Source organism: Anolis carolinensis, chromosome 1, assembly GCF_035594765.1.
Source record: "Anolis carolinensis isolate JA03-04 chromosome 1, rAnoCar3.1.pri, whole genome shotgun sequence".
Classification (NCBI taxonomy): Eukaryota; Metazoa; Chordata; class Lepidosauria; order Squamata; family Dactyloidae; genus Anolis; species Anolis carolinensis.
Window position 1 is genome coordinate 260,909,474 of NC_085841.1, and position 15,507 is coordinate 260,924,980.

The 15,507-nt window shown below is 40.0% G+C and overlaps 1 protein-coding gene across 1 annotated transcript in view; it reads right to left on the minus strand.

Moving 5' to 3' along the window:
* ighmbp2 (immunoglobulin mu DNA binding protein 2) overlaps nt 1-15,507 on the minus strand; it is a 92,166-nt gene that overhangs the window by 38,807 nt on the left and 37,852 nt on the right. Inside the window, exons 7-8 of the mRNA XM_062967526.1 lie at nt 7,494-7,641; nt 171-345 (exon numbers count right to left, since the gene is read on the minus strand). Coding sequence (XP_062823596.1) covers nt 171-345; nt 7,494-7,641 — 323 coding nt within the window. The remainder of the gene's footprint in view (nt 1-170; nt 346-7,493; nt 7,642-15,507) is intronic.

Consider the following 15,507-nt stretch of genomic DNA (forward strand, 5'->3'; position numbering starts at 1 on the left):
TTTCTCTGCTAAAACATAGGTAATTTCGGATATAGATCTGAATCCCATGAAGACTATGAAAAGTTCTATCTATGATGTTCTTAAAAAAACCCACTTGCATCTTCATTGTAATTCTCATCTCCACAGGTGCTTCTTCCTGAACACTGACGATTGTGAGGAATGTTCCTTACTTGTGTGAGATTATTGTGGGAGGCAACTGTTTGTGATCTCCAGCCAGGACACATTTTTTGGCCTTCAGCAGAGGTATCCAGCAGCTGGCTTCAAGTGCTTGAGAACATTCATCAATCACCACCATGTCAAAGTGATTCTCTGGAAGCAGCTTCAGTGGGCCATCAGAAGAGGCTCCTAATTAAAAAGAGAATACAAGAAATGTTAACCTTTGTGCTATAGTGAACATGAGATGGACTTGGGGGTCTTCCCTACTAATCTTCTAATTCTGTCATTCTCTGATATGTGCCGTGACAGGGAACACAGGTTCCTCAACAAAACACAAATTCCTTTCTGCCATGACACCCTTCCAGTAGACAACTGCAACTGAACATTTATTCAGATGGTGGTTCCTGTCATATTCTACAAGGAGACAGCTTTGGAAGCATTCTATGGACTTCAAAAGAAAAGGGCATTGTACATCTTATTCCAATAGAGGAATCACTCTTCTAGTTAAATCCATGCAAATGATACCCAGAGTCATACTATTTTTTATTATTGCAGTTATGACCACCATAATGCAAATCTCTCATGGGTTTGGGGGGATAAGTAGTTCAGGGTGGGAGGGTTAACCTTGTCTTCCTTTTGAAGCTGAGAAAGTATGACACATCCAAGGTCACTCAGAATGTTTCCAAGACTGAATAGGGATTACAATACTGGTCTTCCAGAGTCTTAGTCCAACACTCAAATCACTGCATCTCACTGGCTTTCAGCAAAGCTTTTCAAAATACAAGAAGCATGTTATTGAGTCAATACTAGAATCACAAAAAAATCAGCATTCTGTCCCTGAAACAATAAAGCCAGGGGATTGCAGAAAACCCACAAACAGAACTATGAACACTGCAGTAATTTTCTGGCCATGTTCTTCAACAACTGGCATTCAGAGATAATACAGTTACCAAAATGATCAAAACCTGATGCTCTTATCCTCCACGAATTTGTCTAATGTCCTTGGTACTATCTATGTGTCTAGTTTTCCCTTTTGGCCTGGGAAACATTGGCAACACCTTGCCATTCCTTCTTTGAATGCAGTTGGGCATTGTCTACTCATGCCACAATAAAATAATTTTGTTCCTTCAACTAAATAACCACATTTAGCTGGTAACCCTGATGGAGGCTCTTGAAGCATGAACCTTTACGTCTTCATGCTCACAGTAAATCTAACTCCTTTTTTTCTTGGTGCAAATATGTCATCATCACCTCTGATAGTGATGGATGATGCTCTAGCAAATTAGGGTTGATGCTGCTGACAGATTCATGCTGCTGGGGAGGCATCTCTGCCCATCTCCCCACCTTTATCCATCTGACAAACAATGGACTCTCAGAGGCATCAAATACAACAAGCCACTATCTTCACTCATCCGACAACTAAAAATATAGGGTGGATTGGTAAAAGCTACCAAAAAGGAGGTGGAGGGATAAAATCTACAACTCCTCTCTTCCCAGTACCAGCTCACTCTTTAACAGAATCACAGTGCCAGAAGCATGTGTGTGTGTATGTCTGGTGTCAGCAGAACAGGAGGGAGCCCCTAGACACTGAATGTCCTGGAGCATTTGTTCCAGTTGCACCACTGATTATCCAGCCTTGCAAATACAAAGATATAGCTAAGAGAGGTGTTATTCCATTCCAGACACTCTAGTAGAATCTTAATATGATGAACTCTTTTAACTAAAAGTCATTTCTGTCCCTCAGGGTTGAAGCAATTAAACTCTCCTTCTGCTGAGTTTGGCAACAAGACGACAGAAGTAGGTTTGTGCCAAGCAACTATGTAGAATGAAGGAGGTCACGATAATTTCTACCTCCAGTTATATCAACCGAATAATTGCTCCAACTGGAACTTGCTTTTGGGAAAGGAAAAAAATTGCCTTGTGCAGAAGAAACATTGTTTAGGCTTCAAAGTAATCTGGCTTTGTTCTGGCCTGATTTCCACTGTAAGTTTTCAAAGCCTCTCACAAAAAAGAAATGTGCAATTCTTGTCTGGAGATGTATTCAAAAAAGTATAAAATGTTAATGCACTAAACAGAGAATAAAGAACCTGGCATAGCTTTAGGTGAAACTAAGTTTCCAAGGTCAAAGTTCTCAATTTATCCATCTCCTTCCCTTAGGAATGCATCTCAAAAGACAGTTTAAATCAGAAATATTCTGACTTTCCAGTGTTTTTCACCATGCAAGCTTTATGGAACTATTTCAGCCTTCCTATCAAATGGAAAACATACATTTCAGTAACAAATTAATTTTAGCAGGTCATTCCTTTTAAGTTTATAAATAATCTTTGTCAGTTCTGTAACTTTGTATAGGAACCCTTCACATATACATTTTCAAATATGTCCAAAATTATGTGGACATTTTCCAAAATATACTTTAAGAATCATCACCAACTCCTTAAACAAACAAACAAACAAAAAAGCAGCCGTTTTCTTTGGTCATCCTCTAAGAAGCTGCACAACATGTACTTTACAATAAAATAATTCACTTTTTTGCTGGTCTGAGAGCTTGATAATTTCTATAAATAATGCATGAATCCCAATAGCCCACATGGTAATAGGAAGCAATGCTCTATGAAAAGGGGATGGGAGACTTGTATGTGTTGTCCAAATGCATTTAGAATTAATAAGTTCCTCAGGTCATCTAATCATGGAGCAGAAAAGCACAAGAGAAGAAAAAAGCAAACAAACTAGTGAGGTATAATCCTCATATCATAACAAAGTTAGCCAAAGAAATTTTACTTCCTTAGTTAAAGCAGCCAGTGGCAACAAATACACAATAATTAAAAGTACACAGTATATAAAATCAGTCAAGTTGTCTTGGCATATAATGCACAAAATCCCACAAGTGCCATTACCCTGCATAATATTCTTGAGTTCAAAAAATGTTGTTCACCATGTTCTATTGTTTTATGACAAGGAAAATCTGTTGCCTAAGAGTGGGATAGGCAATTATTCTCCCTAGTGGAAGTACCAGACCTAAATAAGAATATAACATGCCTCCTTGTGGATTTCAAGCCAAGTGCAGGCTCCTCCATGAAAACTATGCCATAATAAATATGTTACTTTCAGAATTCCTTTTGTCCTTTGTTTCAAAATATCAAGAACACATTTTCATCCCTCACATCTCTGATTCCTTCCACCATTATCTTCTTACTTACTTCACAGGGTTGTTCCAACAATAACAAGGGGCAGGGGAAACTGTTTTCAACCTTGAGCTTTTTATAAGAAATGCAAGATGGCAGTACTATAAATAATGAATATGCTGAGAATTAATTCAAGAACCCCCATGGCAAAATACCCACTTAACTCACATTTCTTTGACAAGTAAACTTGCTTGTCTGCCTTTTATTTTATCTTCTGACAGCTTTGGGTGCTAAGCAGTACAGTGTTCCCTCACTTATCATTGGGGTTAGGTTCCAGGACCACCTGCAATAAGTGAAATCTACAAAGTAGGGACGCTATATTTATTTTAATATTTATACATTATTTTAGTAGTTATACACTATTTTAAGCCTTTATCAACCAATTGTGTGTTGATAAATCACCTCCTTCTCCTCCCGTTGCCACTTGGGCTCCTTTTCTCTCCCTTCGGCTTCTCCTTCCTCCCTTCCTTAGGCTGTAAATTGTAAGTTTTTATTATTTATAATAGTCTTTTAGAGTTTATTGAAAAACCGCAAAACAGCGAATCCGCAAAAAGTGAACCGCGAAATAGTGAGGGAACACTGTATTCACATAGATCAAGATGCCTAGATTTTACTCACACACAAGAGTGTCAAAATCATTGGGGTGCTTTTGCAACAGAAAGAAAGTTGAAATATGATACTCATGCAGTCCTAAAATTATGATTACCCGAGGTGTTTGGAAAGGGAATGTGAAAAATTATTACTGCACAAAAGCAGGCCAAAAGATGCACATAATAAAGTGGAAGTAGACAGGATACACATTTCATTTGGAAGACCACAGGAATGTTCAGTGATAACCAAAGTCATGTCTCTGAGAAAGAAGCAAGACAAGGATGCACTTAATGTGAAATGAAGAGATGTTAGAGTTTCTTCATCACACACTTAAACCAGCTCTGACTTCTGGGGCGGGGGATTTCAGTTGTAGTTAGGAATATAACTGTTTTTCGGGACACTCACAATTATTTAAACTTTACATTCTGTATATAATCTTCCAATATCTGACAGCAAAATTAGGCAATTCCAACTGGATGGCCCCCCACGAGGGTCTTCCTCCAGGGGCAAACTGTCAGGACCCAGGCTGCAGAGCACCAATAACCACGCGCAGAGGCCAGAATCTATCTAATATCTTTATTAAGGGAATATATAAAGTCAATAAAAACAAGTGTAGAATATAGTTCAGAAATAGACCTTTCAAGAAAGGTCAAATATAGTCCAGGAAAACAATGTCCAATATATGATATTAAAGCCCAAAGTTATAATCCACTTCACCGAAACACACACTATTTAGCAAGCAATAGTGTGGGGAACTGTCCATAGTCTTTGAGGCTCAAGGTAAATCCGAAGGAGGGGAAAACAAGGCTGGAATCCGAGAAACAGGGTCCGAGGTTTAAAACGCAAAGCAGGGCAAGACTTGAGACTTGGCAAGGTCCAACTTGAAACAAGACAATCGTGGAACAAGAACTGAGTCCATAGAAATCCGTGGAACAAGGCAGGGCTGGAAACTTGGTTCAGGAGCTGGGAACTGGGGTACGAAGTCTACACACGATCTCACTCCACGAGCTGACGAATTGACTCCGCAAGGAATCCTTTGTGGCCAAGCATCTATATAGGATCTTGTTTTCCCGCCAAAGCAGACTTTCTCTGGGGAACAAGAACCGAAACCTAAACTGTCCAGATGCAGGACTCCTTAAACTTTCCCAAGGGAAATAGACTTAATCATCTAATTGTCTGGCAGCTATCCGGGCGCTTCGGCGAGTCGCCTCCTGCGCGTGTCTATCTTGATTATAATAAAGGCGGCGAGAAAATGGGGGAGATTTCTCCTCAAGGCTTGTTTGTCTGACTTCTTGTGGGCAAACATCCTGCAGCTGCAAGGGCTCCAAATCTGGCAGAAACGGTGGGAAACCCAAGTTTTCCTCTTCATCTGTCACAACAGTACTAGGAATGGGACTACATGGCCCATAAGTCATCACACAAACCAAGAATGGGCAACTTGGAAGTCCCCAAATAGACTCAGAAGCAGAGTTGGCAAATCAAAAGACAACCTGGCAAAATGGAATTACCTAGAAAAATCCTCCACCTTTGCGACTGTGGAGCAAAACAAATGACTCAGCATCTGTTTGCTTGCACACAATGCCCAGACTCAGAGGAAGAACTGTTTAAAGATACAGACAATGCAGACGCTTTTGCTTATTTTTGGTCTAAATCTATTTAGCAGCTTGTGATCCCCTTATTTTATCAGTTTTAAACTTATCTATTTATGGAATACTTTTGAAACGAAATAAATATAAATAAACAAATTTGACAGAAAACCCTGTACTGATATTTAACTTCTGAAGAGATTGCCAAAAATGATATAAACAAGATCCCCTGTGGAGCATGCACAGGTACAAATGAGAAGGTCACTCCCCACTCCCATACTTTTAGGGATACTGCAAAGATAGTGAAGGAAATAAAATAATTAAAATAAACATTCTTTTAAAACTGTTTCATACATTTCAGTTTACACAGGTAAAAATAATCTCCCCATAACAACATAAATAAATATAGAGAAGTCAGGCTCTTTGTATTCTGTGTAACCCTAACCCTAACCCAAGCCCTTTTATGAAAGACTGATGCTCAATAATACCTCTCCTGACAGAGAAAGCAGAATCAGGAGAATACTTCAAAGTCTTCCACATGAAGCCACAGAAGCAGAATTTAATGACTGTCTTGGGGAGAGGGGGGTAGGAAGGAAGGACTCTAGCAATAGCTGCTCTCTCCCCTGCCATCACTAAAAAGACTTTAAAGAAAGGGGCAGGTTTCTCCATCTACCTCCTCACTCACCCCCCTCTATCAGCACCCTCCCATATTGTGCATCCATTACTGATTCATAATGCACCTGGACAAAGTAGGGTAAATGACACAATGAAAAAAGGGAGCCACCAGGAGGAACAGAGAGATGGTGGAAATGCAGCATGACCTCTGTATCCATTGGAAGTATACTACAGAATCACCAGGAGCACCTGAAAGTTCTTACGGAGGAGATATTTTGTCAGATGTCAATAAATGAAACACAAGTACTGGTATCACTGATATGGGGGGCATCCTGTGTTCAGCATAGTCAAGAGATAGACCTGAAGCTGAGTCAACCATTGTAAATTTCAGGCAGGAGGTTGGAAGGTTTTTCCACCTGAAGAGCACATCTGTGTGAGAGAAACTCTTCTTTCAATGAGATATATGCACAGAGAGGAGATGATCCCCCAAATCATGATGGCAGCTGCCACACCGTTCCACATTATATGCATCCCAAAACAAGGGGCAGGAGGGTTGATCGGGGGTGGAGCAGACCTCTCTAAAATGATCAGGCAGCTAGGACTGGATCACCAGGATTCTTTCATATACATTTGAGCCTCTGGTGAACTACCAGTCTGAAGAGCCACAAGTTATGTCATTTTTCTAGTTGCTAAACAGATTTCCCCCTTTCCCTAATATATTAATTTTACGCTTTTAACTGTGTTATAGCATTTTGTTAATTATTTTGCTATTGTATTCACATTGTTAATTGCTTTACATGGTGGCATTATTTTGCATTCTGTGATTTTATTTTCTGTAAACATACTCATGCAAGTACAAAAAATTAATAATGATCTGCTGTGTTGAGTCATGCCACCTTAAAATTGTAGCAGAGTCCCTGATCCTTCAACAGATGATTAAGAGGGAGCTGGGCTAGCAGTAAAAGTCAGCTAGCAAGGCCAGCAGAAGCGCTAAGTTCGACTTTTGGAAGGAGCACATGATAGCAGCAACCTTCATGTCCAGAGGGTGAGGTGTTTTGGACATTGGCAAAAGTACTCAGCAAGGAAGTTTTTGGCTCAAGATTGCTGTGTAGAGTAACTTTCCAAAACAGAAGGGGCCCATGCAAGTCAAGGGAGAATAGCAAATTTGGCAGTCCTAGAAAACTACCATCTCCTCAACCTGTTGCTATAGCTGGCCCTGACTTCAAAGATAATTTGTATATTGTTTGGAATTCCCAACAAAGCATCATAATGTGAGGAGTGTACAGCAGCTTAAATCTAAAACTGTCAATACTCTGACTTTAGCTGTACTTGTTGAAGGCAATGACAAAAAGATTCCCCTAACCTGTGTTTGTAGCAAGAATAACATCTGCATGTGTCAGGATTTCAGTCATTGCCATTTCCTCTCGCTCTTTTAGCTCCTTTCGCAGTGTCTTGATCTCATTCAGAAAATGGCTTCTTTCCCCTTTGTCTTGGGTTTTTCTGTTCTTAACCTGCACAAAAACAGAACAGCAAGGGAAAAAAACCTTAATAAAACAACCTACAGCCAGGCACAACCAGATAATAATAAGGCCAACAGAAGCTCTTACATAAAAGCGGGATATTGTACTATTACAGTGCTCTTGGCTCTTAAACCTGCTGACAAAGCTTTGATCTATATGAGAAAAGTACATATATTTAGTTCACATTTTCCAGGAGTGCAAAATTTTAATTGACTTGTTGTTAATGAAAATTGTATTCCTTGGTATTAGTTTGATAAATACTATGCTTTTATATAATAGGTTACTGGTAGTATTTCCCTAATGTAATTATCATCTTCTGTCATAAGCTATGAAATACTAATAAAATGCAATACAATGTCAAATTCCAAGAAACACTTTTTAAAGAAAAATGTGTTAGGTTTCCATGGGGCTTCTATGAGAAAACAAATAGTATCTATGCAGGGAGATCTAAAATGTTTCATCACCTAAGCAAGTTGCACAGTATGACACCACCTAGCACCAAGAAACACCCAACAAGATTAATCAGTCAGTGACACATGTGCCTAAATTAAGCTGAAATGATGATAGATGTAAAATTGGCAGCAAGGAAAGGAAGGAAAGACTTTCATATGCTTCCCATTTTGGCAAAATTAGTATTCCTTTCACCTCAGGTAATTTCATTTTGCTTCTTCAGTTGCTCTGCATTAACTGGATAAAAACCATAGTTCAAACAGGGATGCACCAAAGCAAGAACCAAGGAGATACACTGAACCAAGGCAACCTACCACAAACACTGTGATAAAAATTACAAAAGTTGTTGTGCTTCCCAGCACTTTCTAATTTGAATTTCCTCCCACAATAGTTGGCTCCAAGGTGAGGAACACAAGCAAAGGCTTGGACTACTGTTCTGCTACATCAACAGAAGTAGTTTCTGAATACAATAAAATGCCCCTTCTACTCACAAACAGCTTCATTCTGAAAGTGAAACACAGCACCCAACTAAAGTATTCAGTGGCAAGCTTTTTTAAAATGAAAACCTGGAAAAAGAAGTACAGTGTAAACGGGCTGAACCCAATTAATTTTCAAGATGCAATTTATAGAAGAGCTGACAAAGAATGTCACTTTCCTTCTTTTAACAACCACAAAAAAATCTTTAGTGCCACTTTGAGCAACAACAGAGCTGCCATTAGTAGCCTGGTTGCACACTGCCCCAGAGAATGGCTTAATGTGAACAATGCTATATCATGCTCTATCACTCCCAGAGGCATAATGAAGCTGCTCCCTCTGACCAGTCACAGAGCCATCCTCCCCTTAAAAAGACTCTGGGAATAGTCCATGTATCTCCTGTAATACAGTGCAGTGCGGTTAAAGTGCAACTCTGCTCTGGCCTGACATTGTGAGACAGCTTGTTCTTTCGTTGTTCGATGGGAAAGAAGCGGAACATTCTCTGCAGCTGCCTCTTGTATATCTTCAGCCCACCTCTGAAAATTAATCAGTTTTGCTTGTCCACAAGAAATCTGCTGAATGAAAATGCCTCCCACGCTCCACTTTTGTGAAAACAAAAGGGTTCTGAGAAATCTGAGGTGTCTGGCACAATACTAATGCAACTCCTTCTGTGTATAAAGTGAAGGGATAAGTTCCAAGCCAATGAATCCTTGAACCACAACCCAATCCATCGAAGTTTTAAACTCTGAATATGTTTTAATGGATTTTAACTGTGAATTTTAAAATGCTGTTTATATTTAATTCTATTTTAATGTTTGCATATTTGTATATTTTAAATTGTATGCTAATGCTTTTATGTCAAGCCGTTTTGAGTCACCTCCGGGAGAGATAAAGTAGAGTATAAATAAACATAATAATAATAATAATAATAATAATAATAATAATAATATCTTGAAGAAAAAAACATCTTGCCAGATGAACAGAAAGGCAACAAACGGAAAAGCAGGGGCACAAAAGACCAGTTATTGATTGACAAAATGATTCTGGAGAACTGTAAGAGCCGAAAAGCTAATCTTCACATGACGTGGATTGACTACAAAAAGGCCTTTGACTCACTCCCACACAGCTGGATCATCAAGTGCCTGGACGCCATCGGGATTTGTAAAACAGTTGGCACCTTCATTGAAAACATGATGGAGCACTGGAAAACTGAACTGTTTGTTGGAAATGAAATCTATGGACTTGTCAACATCAGGAGAGGAATTTTCCAGGGAGATTCATTGTCCCCTCTGCTTTTCATTATTGCCATGATCCCTCTGTCAACAATCTTACAAAAAACAAATCTCGGCTATCAAATATCTAAGAATTCTCACAAAATTTCACATTTGATGTACATGGATGACCTGAAGCTATATGGGAAAACGGAAACTGAAATCCAGTCTCTGACCAACACTGTCCGAATTTTTAGCACTGATATCAACATGGAGTTTGGTTTGGACAAATGTTCGACAGTGGCATTGAAGAAGGGAAAAATCATTGAAAGTGAGGGCATAAATATGCCCAATGGCCAAACAATAAAGTGTCACCAGCCAGAGGCCTATAAATATCTGGGCATACTACAGCTGGACAACATCAAGCATGAACATGTGAAAACTGTGGTCAGCAAAGAATACACACAAAGGGTCAGAAAAATTCTCAAAAGCAAGCTCAATGGAGGCAACACCATCAAGGCCATAAACACCTGGGCCATACCTGTCATAAGATATACTGCTGGCATTATAAATTGGACACAGGTGGAATTGGACAATTTGGACAGAAAAACAAGAAAACTCATGACCATTCATCATTCACTGCACCCTCGCAGTGATGTTGACCGGCTATATCTGCCTAGAAGATCAGGGGGCAGAGGACACTTACAAGTAAAGCAAGCAGTCAAAGAAGAAGAACATGCCCTGGCAGAATATGTCAAGCAAAGTGAAGAACCTGCTTTGATTGAAGTCAAAAATCAGAAACTCCTCAAAACACAGCAGACAAAAAACCAGTACAAGAAAACCGCACTACAAACTAGAGCTGACAGCTGGCACAACAAAACACTGCATGGAAAGTTCCTTGACAAAATTGAAGGAAAAGCTGATAAGGAGAAGACCTGGCTCTGGCTCACGAATGGGACCCTGAAGAAGGAGACAGAAGGCCTGATCCTTGCAGCCCAGGAGCAAGCCATCAGAACAAATGCAATTAAGGCCAAGATCGAAAAATCAGCTGATGACCCAAAATGCAGACTGTGCAAGGAAACCGACGAAACCATTGATCATATCCTCAGCTGCTGTAAGAAAATCGCACAGACAGACTACAAACAGAGGCACAACTATGTGGCCCAAATGATTCATTGGAACTTATGCCTCAAGTACCACCTCCCAGCAGCAAAGAACTGGTGGGATCACAAACCTGCAAAAGTATTGGAAAATGAGCACGCAAAGATACTGTGGGACTTCCGAATCCAGACTGACAAAGTTCTGGAACACAACACACCAGACATCACAGTTGTGGAAAAGAACAAGGTTTGGATCATTGATGTTGCCATCCCAGGTGACAGTCGCATAGATGAAAAACAACAGGAAAAACTCAGCCGCTATCAGGACCTCAAGATTGAACTTCAAAGACTCTGGCAGAAACCAGTACAGGTGGTCCCGGTGGTGATGGGCACACTGGGTGCTGTGCCAAAAGATCTCAGCCGGCATTTGGAAACAATAGACATTGACAAAATCACCATCTGCCAACTGCAAAAGGCCACCCTACTGGGATCTGCACACATCATCAGAAAATACATCACACAGTCCTAGACACTTGGGAAGTGTTCGACTTGTGGTTTTGCGAAACGAAATCCAGCATATCTATCTTGTTTGCTGTGCCATACAACGTCGTTGTGTTGATAATAATAATAATAATTGTTCTCTAGGGACATGGTATGAGCTAGTAATCTACCCCATGTCGCTGTGTTTACAGTGTACACTGAAGTTACTGGCCAATAACATGACCCTCGTCTTTTCTTTTAATAATAAACTGTAATGTTTCAAGGCCTAAAAAAAATAACACCTTAAACAATAAAGAATCCGAAATTTGAATGTTCCCTAGCAAATTACCAAGTATATTGCAAATGATGAGAAAGCAGCACAGAACTGTTCAGAATTTTTTCAAATCCCATATAGCAGGAAATCTAACACCAATGAAAGAGTACCAATTCTCCTTACTTGGCTTTCTGTTTTCCATAAATAACAAGAGCAAGTCAAGGTGAAATCCTTCAAATGGAACTTTGATTGCATTATGTCCAAAATCAAATAAAGATGGCAAAGCAGCAATAATTTTCCCAATTTCTGGTCATAGATAAATAGATTATCCAATTCAATAATTTGCTGAGGATGAGGGATTTGCCAAAAGGTTTAGTTTTTCTGCATTTTCACAAATAGGAAAACACTTACTGTAACATCACTAAGGCAATTAAAGCTGATAAGGGAAAACCAAGAAGTGCAGAAATTCTCAGGTGAGGATACCATTATGCAAGTGCAAGCATGGAGTAAAATTTTGTATTGCAGCTTTACCCCCTTCTCTCTCTCCTTTTTATAGAATCAGTCAGCTGCAATCTACGACATTAAAGCTATAGTAGAGTCTCACTTATCCAAGCTTCGCTTATCCAAAGTTCTGTATTATCCAAGGCAGTCTGCCTTTTAGTAGACATTGTTTTTGTAGTAAATGTTGCAATGTTTTGGTGCAAAATTCGTAAATCCAGTAATTACTACATAACGTTACTGTGTATTGAACTGCTTTTTCTGTCAATTTCTTGTAAAACATGATGTTTGGGTGCTTAATTTGTAAAATCATAATGTAATTTTATGTTTAATAGGCTTTTTTCTTAATCCCTCCTTATTATCCAAGATTTTTGCTTATCCAGTGTTCTGCCGGCCCATTTATCTTGGATAAGTGAGACTCTACTGCATAACACATGTGATCAAAGTGCAGCTTATTTGCTGTACATAGTCCATGCACCTTACTGAAGCTTCACACCAGTCATCAAATCCTCCCTTCAAAATTTTTAAATTAGCATCATTTTTAGACTTTTTTTTTCTTCAGGAAACCTCAAAGAACCCTGCACCATACTCCAACAAATCCCATAACCTTGTTCTACCCCCAAATACTTTGTTTTTTCTCTCTCAAAATTTAGGAAATATCACTTTCTGCTTTGAGGAATTTTGAAAGGGACTACACAGGAAAACAGTGGTATTTGGGCTTGCTGGGTTAAGGTGGGGTCTAGCCCTTTTAGTGGGGAGGGCAATAGGTCCCTACACAGCTCACACCCAGTTTATAAGAGCTAAGCAATCCAGTTTATTTTGCTTGTCCAATTAACAGTATTTATGTCCGAAATTTTGGGCAGGGGAACTAAAAACCTACGGATACCACCGGAGCCCCCTGGTAGCGCAGCGGATTAAATGGCTGAGCTGCTGAACTTGATGACCAAAAGGTCAGCGGTTCAAATCCGGGGAGCGGAGTGAGCTCTCGCTGTTAGCCCCAGTTTCTGCCAACCTAGTAGTTTAAAAATATGCAAATGTGAGTAGATCAATAAGTACTGCTCCGGCAGGAAGTAATGGTGCTCCATGCAGTCATGCTGGCCACATGACCTTGGAAGTTTCTACGAACAATGCCAGCTCTTCGGCTTAGAAATGAAGATGAGCACCAACCCCAGAGTCAGACAGGACTAGAGTTAATATCAGGAAAATCTTTACCTTTTACCCTCATTTTGCAATGGTCTTATTTCGACTCGTCTCTGTCAATGCAAAGTCACTACTTCCAGTATTCAAAGAGATGGTGATGGTAATGATGATGATTTTTCATTCATCCTTCCTTCAAAAACCTAGGATGATTGCTCCCCTAATCTACGGTATATCATCACAACAATGTAGTGAAGAATTTGAGGTTGAGTGACAGCAATTGACTCAAAATCACCTAGTTTATGCATGAAAGGACATGTGAACCCACATCTCCTTTACCCTAATCTCGCACTCCAATTCCTACACCACAACCTCTCTTAAGTATGGAGCACCACACAAATAAATAGCTGCCACAGTGGGATTGCTTGCTGTCCTTCAATTTAAATAACCTACCATTGTGATTTAAGGTGATATTGACACCACTGCTCCACATTGCATAATGTCTATCCCTGCTTGTTCTATTCCATAAAGTTCTCTGCTGCAATTTGCCCCCCCTTTTTTTTAAACTGTGATAAAGCCAAATTAAAGTCACAAACAGATGCCTCTTCAACAGAACAGCAGGAAATATATATATATACCAGGCCATAAAAGGTGGGATGTAGGAATTCTTTATGCAGTAGAAATCTTTTTTTTAAACCTTGGTAAATCACTCTGTGGTAGGTCTGCCTTAAAACCTCTGGCTGCCACTGTGGGCTTAGAGAACAGATTGTATCTCACCTGCAAAAACCAGAAACATAGACTGAAGGTGTGTAAAAGCAATTATCTTCATATAGTAAAAGAGCCCTTGGGAAGGTAAGCTGCCATTATATTGATTTTTTACCTACTTTTTCCTATTTTTGTGTATCTCCTTCCTATCCCAAGTCTATCTCCCCTACTGAAAAAAAAAATTCCTCCGCTGAAATTGGCTAGAAATTGTGAGCTGATATGACATCACATTACATCCAATTGCACCTAAATGCACAGGTATGGCCTTGGGGTAGGGGTTTGCTGCCATATCCTCTGCGGTTTCTTCTGTTCCTGGGCAGATAGGTTTAGACATATAAAGACACACCTGGAATATCACTGACATTTCCTCATCAGTTCTTTCTGGTTTATGCTCACTCTGTGTGACTTATTGTCAAAAGTCAGACGCCAACTGAGAGCAAAGTATAGTTTATTAAAGTAATAGTCCAAATATAGTTCAAAGAATTAGCAGAAACTTAAAACCCTTAAACTTCAGTGTTATTAAGTAGTTAAAACAGAAGAAATGCCAAAAACACGAACTGACATATAATCCGGATTAACCAGAGATAAAATCCGGACTAAACATAAAATACTTGAACTCAGCCCAAAAGCACAAAACGGGCTTGAAATGGTGAAACAGACAAAAGCAAACAGCTACAAAGCCTCCAAAACCTTCCCAAAATTCAGGAGTACGAAAGTAGCTTTAAACCAAAACAAACACCCAAACTGGGCTGGAGAACTCTCTGTTGAGAGCAGCAAAGCAAGCGGAACAGAAAGACGCAGGCGAGCCCGCAGCAAACCGCTGCTGGAGCGAAGGCCAAGCCAGGAGTTAAAGGAGCAGAGCAGGAAAAGTCGTCAAGCCGGTCCGAAGTCGGGATAAGTAAGCAGCGTCAAACCGCTGCAGGAGCAAAAGCCAAGCCAGGAATTGAAGGAACAGAGCAGGACAACGTCGTCAAGCCGGTCCGAAGTCAGGATAAGCAGCCAGCGTTAGGGTCAAGAGCGAAGCCAGTAGTCAGCAACAGAAAGCAGCCACGGAATTGAGAACGACGCCAAAACAAGTTTTGGGAGCGAAGAGCAAAGCCGAGTCAAATTCTAGTCCAAGGAGTTGAAGTCATCAAAAAAAGGTCCACATCATGGAATGGCACAGAAAGCCAAAACAACAAAAGCAAACAGCAGCTAATGCAAAATAGTAATAACAATGCAGTCCAGGGAAACCCACACAATTCCAGCCCTCCGTTGCAGAATAACCTGGATCAAACTTACATCTGTTGCAAAGTCCCAAGCCAGTCTTCAGAATCACGTACAGGAAACCCAATGGCGCCCAGCAACACCTTGCCACACGTAAAGCATAATGGTCAAACACCACCAATTTATTTAGGTTTCCTTGGGCGTCCAACCTTCTAACGCCCTAGGATCAGGTGTCCCAAATTCTTCATCAGAATCTGAGCTC